Genomic DNA, 11,318 nt, shown 5'->3' on the forward strand with positions numbered 1-11,318 from the left:
TCTCCAAATATTATTCCTCAACTCTCTCCGCTCCTTTCTTGGGACTCCACGTACACATGTTTTGGACAGTTTGATATTGTCACACAGATCACTGAGACTCTGGTCATTATTTTTTTAACATATTTTTTCTTTCTTCAGATTAGATTACATGTTAACTTTATTATCTTCAATGACTGTTCTTTCGTCTTCCATCTACTATTAAGCACATTTAATAAATTTATTATTTCTGATATTGTACCTTTCAATTTTTGATTTCTACTTGGTTCCTTTTATTATTTCTTTTCTCTTTTGAGATTCCTGATCTCTTTGTTCCTTATTACCACTCCTTCCTTTAAAACCCTTAAATATATTTATAATAGCTGCTTTAACGTTCCTGCTGCTAATTCCAAGATCTGGGGAATCTAACGGTTGGTTTCTAGCGATTGAATTTTCTCTTGACTCTGGGCCACTTCCCCTTATTTCTTCCAGAGCCTGGAATGTGTCCTCTTTCTTTAGAAGCTTACTGGGATCTTGAGGTGGCTGTGTCTGTGGGTATTTTTCAAATAAAAAAAAATTTCTCTCTTTAAAGGAAACACAAGCTAGAGTGATCAGAAATCCAGCTTTAAAATTTTTTCCTTGTTTTCAATAATTCTGTCTGAATTAGGCAAAATTGCTGACTTAATTTGTGTATGGAAAAAACCTTGACTATTTTAAAATTCTGAAAATTTTCAACTTTGCTCCCTCTAGATTTTCCCAGTGCTCCCCTCCCGTAACTCCTCCCGTAATTCCTTTTATTCTCATAGTTCGATGTACTTTCGTGTAGTAATACAAAAAGGAAAAGCTAAGAGAAGCTGAGATAAATTTTATTTTTTTAAAAGAAGAAAGGAAAAAGGTGGTGTTACATTTTTATAAATATCCATAAATATAGAGCGACAGGCAAAAATCTTCCAAATAAATAAATAAATATTGCCACGTGCTAAGTGACATAAGACATTGTGAGGCTCTCTTAGCTCTGCCAAAGAGAAAACCCCAAGGAACCAGTTTTCTGCCGAAGTCCTTTCCGTTTAGGTTTCCAGTAGCTTTTATACACTATAGTATCTCGAACGGAAAATGAAAACTATAAAGAAAGTAGTTGCCGTGCACTGCTATATAGTTATTATACACAGTCTGAGTGTTTTGAAATAGGAACTCATCCTTCAAGATCAGCCTGAAACCATAGGTGAGAGCAGTCGGCCAATGTTTCTCTCATAAGTAAAAGAATGGATCCGTTTCTAAGGTCGGGTGCGTGATGGCAGCAGGGGGAGAAGGTGACTGGGAGGGAGCTGCTGTTCGCATCTACTCTGCTCGTGCATATTCTGCTGTTCAGGTGGCCATTTAAATAGAGGTAGGAGATGGGGCCCCTGAGGGTGACTAAGGTATCAGCCTCCCCCTGCCTGGTGCTCAGCTGTTCTGTGAGGGTTGGTTTTCCTCAGGGTAGCGCTGGGGCTCCTGGGACTGAAAGCTGTCTTCATTTGGTGCCCCCAGAACGTCCAAGTGGAGTAACGCCCGCCTAGGAGTGTTTTAGCTAAGCCTCTAGCCACGGCTACAGGGCGGGTTGCGGTCATGGTGAAGAGCTGACAGTGCTGGCTTTTCCTGACTCCTACAGTGTGATCCCTGGTGGTTGGGCTTCCTTCCCCGGAATCCCCGATGCCACTTCACAAAAGGACACAATTGGGGCTTCCCTGGTGGCGCAGTGGCTGAGAGTCCGCCTGCCGATGCAGGGGACACAGGTTCGTGACCCGGTGCGGGAAGATCCCACATGCCGCGGAGCGGCTGGGCCCGTGAGCCATGGCCGCTAAGCCTGCGCGTCCGGAGCCTGTGCTCCGCAACGGGAGAGGCCACAACAGTGAGAGGCCCGCGTACCACAAAAAAAAAAAAAAAAAAAAAAAAAAAGACACAATTGGCACAAAAACCCAGCCCAGAGCAGTCCCCTTGTCACCAGGCCCCTCCTTGCAACATTTGTCTGATTCATCCAGAATGGATCACCACTCAGCCTGAAAGCAGAGGTTTAATTAAGGGCCTCTTGGGAGAGTTTGAATTTATTTCCATTTTGAAAAACAAATCCTAGCAGGGTAGATTTTCAGGAGCCAAGACCAAAACTCCTCAGGCCCAATTCACTCAAGCCAAAGGTAGGGCCAAGAGGCAGGGGCCATGGGAAAGCGCAGCGTCACTCTGGGCCGGGCTTTGGCTGCACAGAGGGACAGAGCAGGGCAAGGGGCCATCCTGTAAGGAGCTCGCGTCTCTAGCTTGATCCCTGCCTCCATCCTCCGGGTGCTCATTCTGGCTAAGTTTTGACCAGCCTACCCCCAGTCTTGTTGACGGCCCTTCTCCGGAGATGCTTAAGGAAGAACGAAGGCTTGAGGTTAGGATTTTCATGGGTTTTGCTCAGTCGAGCTGTTAATCCCCCAGGTCAAGGTTGCAAACTCAGACCCTGCCGACAGGGTCCAGGCAGATGGCACAAAGCAGGGGGCGGTGGAGAAGCCGCTGGCTTGGGCTCCCTGCTTCACCTCCCGGCTGGTCAACTCGCTAAGCCCCTGTTCTTAATGTTAGACTGATGGAGAGGAGAGGAGAGGGAAGAGGAAGGACTGGGGGTGAGGGAACCCTTTCTCTCCCAAAGGAGCGCGTCCAGGTGGGAGGAGGACGGCGAGGGGCGCCACCGCTCCAAGGGCAATCCCCGGGGACCTCCCGCTAAGGGAGGAAGCGGGGCCGGTTCGCCCCACCTCCAGCCCGCGCCCCAGACGTTTTGGCTTTCCGAGTTGGGCCGCCCTAAGCGAAGCTGGGGAAGGGCCGGCAGCGCTCGGCGCCCCCCGGCCCGGCGCGCGCGTCCAGCCGGTGGCCGCGGAGCACCCCCAGCGGGTCGCTGGCCGCAGGGCCGCTGTCCTCGGCGCTGGGCCGCTCTTGCGAGCAGGAGGCGGGCGCGGGCGTGGCGCGGGCGCGCGGCTTGAGCACGCTCAGCGGGTCCCCGCCGTCGTGCGCGCTGCGCGTGTGGCGCCGGGGCCGCGCGGTGGCGAAGTGCAGCAGCGGGATCTCGTTCCTGCGCGACAGGAACTGCGCGTACGGGGGCGGGTTGGTGCCCGGCAGGAAGGCACGCTTGGCCCGACCCAGGCTGACGAGGAAGCGGTGCTGCGGCGAGTGGTACACGTCGTAGCCGTTCTCCAGCGTCCGCTGCCGGAACCTGCAGCTCTCGGGGCTGAAGTGATGCTGAAAGCGGGGCGGGGCGACCGGGTGAGGCCGAAGTCCTCGGCGGGCTGGATGGGACCAGCTCCATCCCGGGACCCCAATTCTCCCACCCACTCTCCTCGGGCCTTGCCTTTAACCCCGTCGTGCCCTGCTGAGCAAAAGTGATTTCCACTCGTTTCCAAACTGCGGTTACGACTGGCAGGTGGGGACAGGCTTGGGGAGCTCGCGGCCCCGCCTGCGGACCCGCCGCCGGCACTTGGCTGCCTGGGGCCGGGCTGGACGGAGCCGGCGCCTCTGTGTCTGCTTTCTGGACGGAGGCCTGCCCTCTCTCTGCCTTTTGTTTTTGGCTCGGAGGTGGCTTCGGTCTGTCTCCTCACCTGGACAAAGGTGGGCTGGGGTTTGTAGGGCCGCACATAAGTAAGGAGACTCCCCCTCGGAGGCAGAACAGGGTTTGGGAATTAAGGGACATGAACTTCATCACCAGGTGACCCACGTGAGCCCTCACTCTGCCACTAACTGGTGCTGTGTTTTGCTAAGTGCCTGCTAGGGCCTTTACGTAGGATGTCCTTTAATCCTCAGAAGTCCACGAAGTAAGTATTTTACAGATGAGGGGACTCTGTATATGCCTGTATGCGGTCAACAGGTATTTATGTACTTATTTGTCTATATTTGTTCAACAGATATTTATGTACTCTGGGCCAGATACTATGGTGGGTGCTGGGACACAGAAGTAAGTAAAACAGAAAGTCATTGCTCTCTTGGAATTTCTGGTGGGAGGAGCTTCTGAGATGCACAGCCCTGCTTCTGTCCAATGCCCCCCCGTGCTTTGGAATATGCCGCGCCCTGTAGTTTGGGAAAGCCCTTGCCCGCCAGTCCAAAAGACCAGCCATCACAGCTGGGGCCGAGGGAGTTCGTTACAGATCTTGATTTGGGGGAGCCCCACAGGGCACATGGTCCATCCCACTTGACTTTTTCCAGGTGAGGAAACTGAAGTTGAGAGAAATAGGGGACTTGCCCAAGGTCAAGGATATCTAGTAACAAGATCATGAGACCCCAGTGGCTTCTCACCCTTTCTTTCTAATGGACTTTCCAACATGAACGTATGTGACTTGAGGACCTGGGCTGCAGACAAGGTGCTGTGCTAGTTAAAAAATGGGGACCAAAGGGCAGGTAGGACTAGAGACTGAGAGCCCAGATGCTCCAAAGCCAGATGGCTTGGGTTCAGACCTCAGCTGTATAAGCCTGAGCATCTGATACTTAGATGGAAAAAAGTACTCAGTGAAAACATCACCCAGGTAATGTGCAAGTGGAATCTTTAAGCTATAAAATTCTACATTTTGCCAGAGCAATGAGATAATTATTTGCAAAGAATTACCCAGCACACAAAGAAACTCACAGATCCAAAAATGTTGCCTCTGAAGTCCATGCAGAGATATCTCCGGCTCACCACCCCTGTAATCACCACGAATCCCGCATCCTCAGATCTGATCATCAGGGCACCTATGGAGAAAATCATTCAAGTCAAAACCTGGCTTCACATCCAGCCCCTACCTCCAAGGACCCTCCCTTGATTGATCTAAAGGGTGGTGATGATTTCACAGAAGCCTCCTCTTGTCCTTGTTCAGCCTCTTTCTTCTGACTTCCCCTCCCCCGCCCCTCCCCCCATCCCCCCCTTGCCTCCTGCGTCTCCTCCTGCCTGTAAGGAGCACCCTGAACTCCCAGCTTTCTTCCACCTGTACCAGCGTGTTTCTCTCTCTGCTTGGACTCTGTTTATTTTCCCCTTTGCCTGTCTCATACTTCTTAATGTCTGTGGTGGTGGTCACATCCTCCCAAGCCTTCTGCTTTTGTGATGTTTAAATCTATGCCCAGATGTCTTTCAAGCATCCAGCTTGACCCTCCACCCAGGGAGCCGTGCAGGAGTCAGTGATACAGCAGTCAGCACCCTTTGTGTGTCAAGAGCTGTATTCTGATGGATCTTCTCCTCCCCCCTCTGCTTATCGAGGTCACTCACGCTTCAAGGCCAGGCTCAGAGGTCACTAATTTATGGAGACTTTCCTAATCTCCCTAATCAGAATGACCTGTTCTTCTCAGCCGCTCCGACTCGCCTCTCTCAGAGCGTGTATCTCCTCACCTGCCCTAATAAGTTCACATGTCTGGTGCCTCCCTAGGGTGAGCCACTTAGAAGCAGATGGTGTATCTTTCCATGTCGAGTAGATCCTGGGACGCAGGGAATTACTTGTTGCTTCTTCATCGCTATTCTTGGTCCTTTTCTCACTTGGTGGTGCCCCCAGGTGCAGCCCCTCTCAAAAACTAGCCCTGGACAAAGGCCTGAAACCCATTCACACTACCTACACCCTGAGTAACTGACAACAGTTTTAAGCGTGACCCCCACCCCCCACCCCCATGGGGATGTGCAAGTCTAACAAGTACCAGTGAGTAGTTAAAGTCTCTGTTTTGTAGCAAGGGTACAATGAGACCATAAGAGGTGTGATACGAGTGCTAATTCAGCAAGACGTCCTCCCCAGATGCTGTTTAATTACCTGACATTTTCTACTAGAATCATCTTTTTAGGTCTTGGGGCCTCTTCCCTTTGCCGACCACAGAATTTCCCCACACATCTCATTTGGCCTCACAGTTCCCAGGCAGGTAGCCCAGGCAGGGGGTCGAGTCTTCTAGAAATGTAGCCTGGAGAGGGTGGAAACGCCAGGCATCTGTGCCCAGTAAGTGATGGTGCCTCGTGGGGTGACTCATAGCCCAGATCTACCCCCACGGAGGCTCAGTACAGAGCCCTCCAAGGAGAGCGGCAGGCAGTACTAGACACTAGCTGAGCACAGAGAAGTCAGAGTGATGTGGGGCAGAGGCCGTGAGGCTGGGAACAAGCCCAGGCAGAGGGCCAAAGAGGAGAGGTCACTGGTTTCCAAGTTCGGCTAAGGATTAGGCTTGAGGGAAGCTTCTGGAAGTGGGGTGGGGCATGGGAGGTGCGGAAGATATTAAATACTCCATAACGGGGTTTTCCTGTGAGTCTCAGATCTATGGCTAATGTTGAGAGAAGGCCTGAGAGAGACATAAGGAACATGGAAGAAATTGTTTCCCTGATGAATTTTCAGTCTACTTGGGGGGAAAAAAAATTACACTTCGTAACTGTTTTTGAGATGTTGCACTCTGAGTATTTGACACATTTTAAACTCTCAAAATAGCTGCTGTGGGACTTCGCTGGTGGTCCAGTGGTTAAGACTCTGCACTTCCACTGCAGGGGGTGAAGGTTCAGTCCCTGGTCGGGCAACTAAGATCGCACATGCCATGGGTCGCGGCCAAAAATAAATAAATAAGAAAAGAATCCCACCTCCAAAAACCTCCCCCCACAAAACCAGCTATGTTGTTAATGTCACCAGTATTAATATTGGAAGTAGCAGCCTCCCCATTTAAATCATGAGGAAACCAAGGCAAGATTCAAACTCAGGAAACTCAGGTCAGTGACCCTAACATCTTCTGCCCACAGCCCTGGAGCTCGTCTCCAGCTGACGTCACGACAAGCCTCAGAAGATGAAGTCAAGGGCCGAGATCCAGGCCACGGCCATGAGGCCCCCAGGTCACGGTACCCCCGAGGGGGTCAGGGGAGAGGGGCTGAGCCAGGAGCCCGGAGCTGGGGCGCTGAGATTCTGGTCCCTCTTATGCCCTGTGCTACCTCTGTAGCCTTGGGCAGCTCATCACTCGAGCCTCAGCGTCCTCGGCTGGGAAGAGAGAAGAATCACAGCTGTCCTGCCTGCTTCCCAGGGTTGCAGCCAGGATCAAATGGGATGATGCTGTAAAAAGGGCCTTGAAAACATTTAGCAGGTGGAAGGCCCTGTGGAGGATGGCTGGCCTGCCCCTGACGATAAGCCCACACCCTGCCAGCTGCCAGCCGATGCCTGGGTCCCTGTGAGCAGTGTGCGTTGTCTCCAGGGCCAGTGAGGACAGAAGACAGCCTTCAGGGGCACCGGGAGCTGCTGCCGTGGGGACGCACAGGCTTGAATCAAACCCACAGGAGCCGGCGCAAAAGTCCAGCAAATGGAAGAGCCGATTGTCCTCCCCGTGCAGGTGACTGAGGCAGGTCTGCCCCGGCCCAAGGGCAGCATTTGGCAGAAAGAAGGCACCAACCGCTGGCCGCTGGGACCACACCTGTTGGAGCCCGGCAGGCGTAAAGGACATTTCCTTTCGTGATGCCGTGTCTGTGCACGTGATACAGAAGAAGCAGGGGACCCGGGTCCAGGTCTCCCCGAGGTCATTTACCGCCTGTGTGACCACAAGCCAGTTATCTGAGTCCTTGAACCTCTGTTTTCTCATACGGAGTAGAATCATTTATTTCATTTGGTCGTCTTTGGGGTGTAAGGAGATAATATTTTTATCTGCTATAAACCCACTTTCTAAATGCCGGTGATTGTTACTATTACCACTTTGCCTCAATCTCTGCTATAAAAGTAGAAAATTATCTGCCCTATTCTAGTCTCATGGTCAATAAATGATAAATAAGATGATGGATGTAAAGGACTTTGAGCTCCCCCAAAGAAAGATAACATTTTGAAGGGTTAGAGAGCCCAGGGATAATTCGGCTTCACGTTCGGCACAAGAAAGTGACGTTGGGGAAGGAGAGGAAATAAAAAGACCAGGAGCCAGGGAGTAATAGTAACCAGGGGTAATAAGCATCTCTTTGCTGCTGTTGCCACAAAGTGGGGCTCATGGAGAGTGGGAGGGTAGCCTTGTTCATAGTAGGAAGGAGACAGACATTGGAGACACACTCCCTGACACCAGCTGCAAGTCACGAGGGTATTGAATCTTGTAGGCAGATAATTTTACAACGATCAGCAAACCAGAGATGGGCTGAGCACTCAACTATTAATCAAGAATTTAGCAGAGCACAGTAATCAAGTGAACCACATTTCACTGGAAATCTGTAATTAATTAGGAGGGGAAAAAACACTCCACGCCTTTCCATCAATGTGAAACCGTTGCTTTGCGTTCATCGGGGAGGTCATTACAAATCCTTCTCCAGCCTATTACTTAGTTGTCCTACGGAGCTACAGGCATCCGTGTTTCTTCTTTCCTTTTGGGGTAACTTTTTATCTTAGTGTGTATATCTGTCTGTCTATCTATATATATAATGCCCATGATAACTGATCTGAATAGTATAAATGTTATATAAACTAGCAAAAGTGTCTCTCTCTCGCCCCTGACTCAGTCCCTTCCCAGGTTCCTTAATTGCCAGAGACACAAGGCTTAGTAGGTTCTTTATATGACAAAACAAAATCACATTTCTGTAAAAAAAAAAAAAAATCTGAAATCAGTTCAATTCACTTTGCTTCCTCTCAGTCATTTTAATTCATTCCAGCTAGCGCTCTGTGCCTTCTCGGGGCCTGAGGTCGGTGGATGTAACAGGGAAAATTCTATGATTCATGCTGCAAACTCAGTGGGCTGAGCCCTACCCACGCCGGGCACCGCACACAGCCCTCCCTCTCCCCCCACCAGGCCGTGTCTTCGGGGGCTTCCTCTCATCAAAAGGATTCTGTGATTATAGAGAAATTTTATAAGCATTCTCTAATTATCTGCAGCCCTTTCCATGTAGGGGAATCAAAATAATTTACCATAAGCTACCGTCCTGCGTTTTAAATCACCTCTCATCTTGAAGTGAGGGCGGCCTTCCACGAGAGGGCAAAACTGTGTTTCCTCAAAGCTGGTCATGAGCTGGGAGACACGAAGGTTGGAAACCTGGAGGTGCGTGAAGGGCTGGTCTTCCTTTGAAGCCACAGAGCTTTTCACGATGTCAGACACGTTGTAGGTTCTGCTAAGTATCCGTTGAATAAAACGGGCAATACTTCGGATGCATCAGCTGTATCCAGACTTATTTCAGAATTTTTGCCATGGGACTCAAACTTGGCTTCCAAGATGTTGACTCCTGAATCCACTATGTCCCCCTAAGTTCTGGAACCTGTTTGGCATTTGGGGAGAACTTCCTCCTTTCTTTCACCCCCTGTCACCATCCACTGAGCACCTGAAGAGGTCTGAACTCCTGGCTTTGCACATGCCTCTCTCTCACTACCAGCTTTAAGGTCCTTTGACTCTTAGCAGATGAATGTCTTGCGTATAGCAAGGCCACAGCAAAATGACAGAATAATTTAGTGCAACAATAAAGGGCCAGTCATTATTCCTATAAGAAATTGTCTTTAATTAAACAGAGACTATGCTTACTCTTCCCTTCCTCTGATTGGATCTCTTTTGAATCGGTTGGCATTTTTCTGGATCCTTAATTTTTACAGTTTTCCTCAAATAGGAGACCTTGTCTTTTTCAATATCCGTCATCCCCCCACCCCATTATTCCTTCTGGGGACATCGGAAACACCGCTAATTGATTGACTGTTGTGGACTGTGGTCCAACTTTCCACAAACCTAATCTTTAAAAACATTCCGGTTGTCTCGTGGTTTCAGTGAGTTCCCAACCAGATTAATTTGCTAATAAGTGGATCTTCCAGCTCCACAGAGAAGACTCCTCAGCTCATAGCATCCTGGGTTCCACTGAAGCCCCTAGTAAGCTTGTTGGATGAAGGGTGTGCATGGATGGATGGATGGAGGCACTGGGTCAGACTCATCAAGAGAGGATTCCTGGACAGTCTAGTCTTTAATACATTTTCCCTGAGAACTTTTATAAGGCCAGCATACTAGAAGCTCTGAGCTGGAAAGGGCCTCTGGGTTTATCTATTCCAAGCCCTGGTCTGGTACCGAAATCTTCACAACCTCTACCGTTAACCCAGTCCAAAGTTCATGTGCCCAAACTCAGTGTCTACTGACCGATCTGACTTTTTTTGCTCCCAGCCTCCTTGCCTGTCTTTTGTACGTTTTTTGACTCTTTGGACAGGGCACAGAGAAAGTGGCTGCTGTTGTGGGAAGATGGACTTTAGTTAAGATGGAAATTATTCTTGTTGGGAGAAACCAATACACAGTAACTGGGGAGGCGGCAGAATCTTCTCCCAAGGTTTAAACGCGCGCACACACGCACACACGCACTCACGGATCCTGGGCGAGAAGCTAGGAGGCGAGTCCCTGCAGGTGGAGACACAGATCCGTCCCCCCTCTTCCCAGCCTAGACGGAGCCCCAACTTACTGTAGATGGTCTGCTGGGGTGAGCCATCCACGTGGCCGTCCCTGTGGATCTGCAGGTGGTAGCTGTTCCTGGCCGTGGCCGTGTACAGGTGGGTCAGGCCGCCCCAGCTGGAGCCCAGCAGCGGGGAGGTGTTGGGATAGGCGTGGACCGCACAGACCAGGGTGCAGACCCAGAGGCCCAGGCAGGCCCCCAGCATCGCGGCTCTCTGGCTGGTGTGGCGTCTGAAACCCGACCCTGGCTCTGCGCCTGGCCTCCCTGGACTGTTTCTCCTCTTCCTTGCTGGTTTCTGGCCTGAGGCTCCTAGGCTGCATTCCCTCCTTTTTTTCCCTCGGACTTTTAAAGGGTAGCAGTGTGACATCAAACAGGAAGAACTCCACCGTCCACATCCTCTGTGTTGTAATCAGCCCATTTGAAGAGAATACAGGGATCTCTGAGGCTCACGGAAGGCACGTCGGTTCCAGACACACACACACACACACACACACACACACACACACACACACACCCCTCAATTTCAAGCCAACGCTCCCAAAAGTGAATGATGTGTGGGCAAAAGTTATCTACGACACTGGGTTGTCTGCTGACCTGCCCCACTTCCACCAGGAAATGCGAAGGCAGCCAGTGGTTCCGAAAAAATCCAGCTTCACTCATGCAGTCAACAGATGCCTGTGCAATTAATCTCCCATCAAGTCCACTCATTTTGTTTTTCTCAGTCTTTTTAATTCCAATCCGGAACTAAGCGCCCAGAGCTTTGTCTGTGCACAGTCCTAAGTGGGTGTTTTGAGGGATACAGAAGGAATCCAGGTCAGTACCAGGCAGTGGCGTCCTCTGAGACCCCCTCTTCGTGAAGATGTGGGAGACCGAGACAGAGACACAAAAGCAAAGTTGCAGCCTTGGGAGGGTTTCGAGACGGGAGGGAAGGAGAAAGGCCTCAGAGTCCCTGCGCCTTTACGGAATGCTGAGGTTTGATTGCTCGGTTTCCCTGATT

The 11,318-nt window shown here is 50.6% G+C and overlaps 1 protein-coding gene across 1 annotated transcript; it reads right to left on the reverse strand.

Annotated features, from left to right (window-relative positions):
• Positions 1-727: 727 nt before the first annotated feature.
• On the reverse strand, positions 728-10,526 carry FGF23 (fibroblast growth factor 23). Its single transcript, XM_004279131.3, has 3 exons — positions 10,331-10,526; positions 4,595-4,698; positions 728-3,219 (listed from the first exon to the last, which is right to left on the reverse strand). Exons 1-3 carry the CDS (start codon positions 10,524-10,526, stop codon positions 2,785-2,787), a joined length of 735 nt encoding a protein of 244 aa, XP_004279179.3. The 3' UTR covers positions 728-2,784.
• Between the last annotated feature and the right edge of the window lie 792 nt (positions 10,527-11,318).

The sequence above is a fragment of the Orcinus orca genome, chromosome 11 (genome assembly GCF_937001465.1).
Source record: "Orcinus orca chromosome 11, mOrcOrc1.1, whole genome shotgun sequence".
In the NCBI taxonomy this organism is placed as follows: domain Eukaryota; kingdom Metazoa; phylum Chordata; class Mammalia; order Artiodactyla; family Delphinidae; genus Orcinus; species Orcinus orca.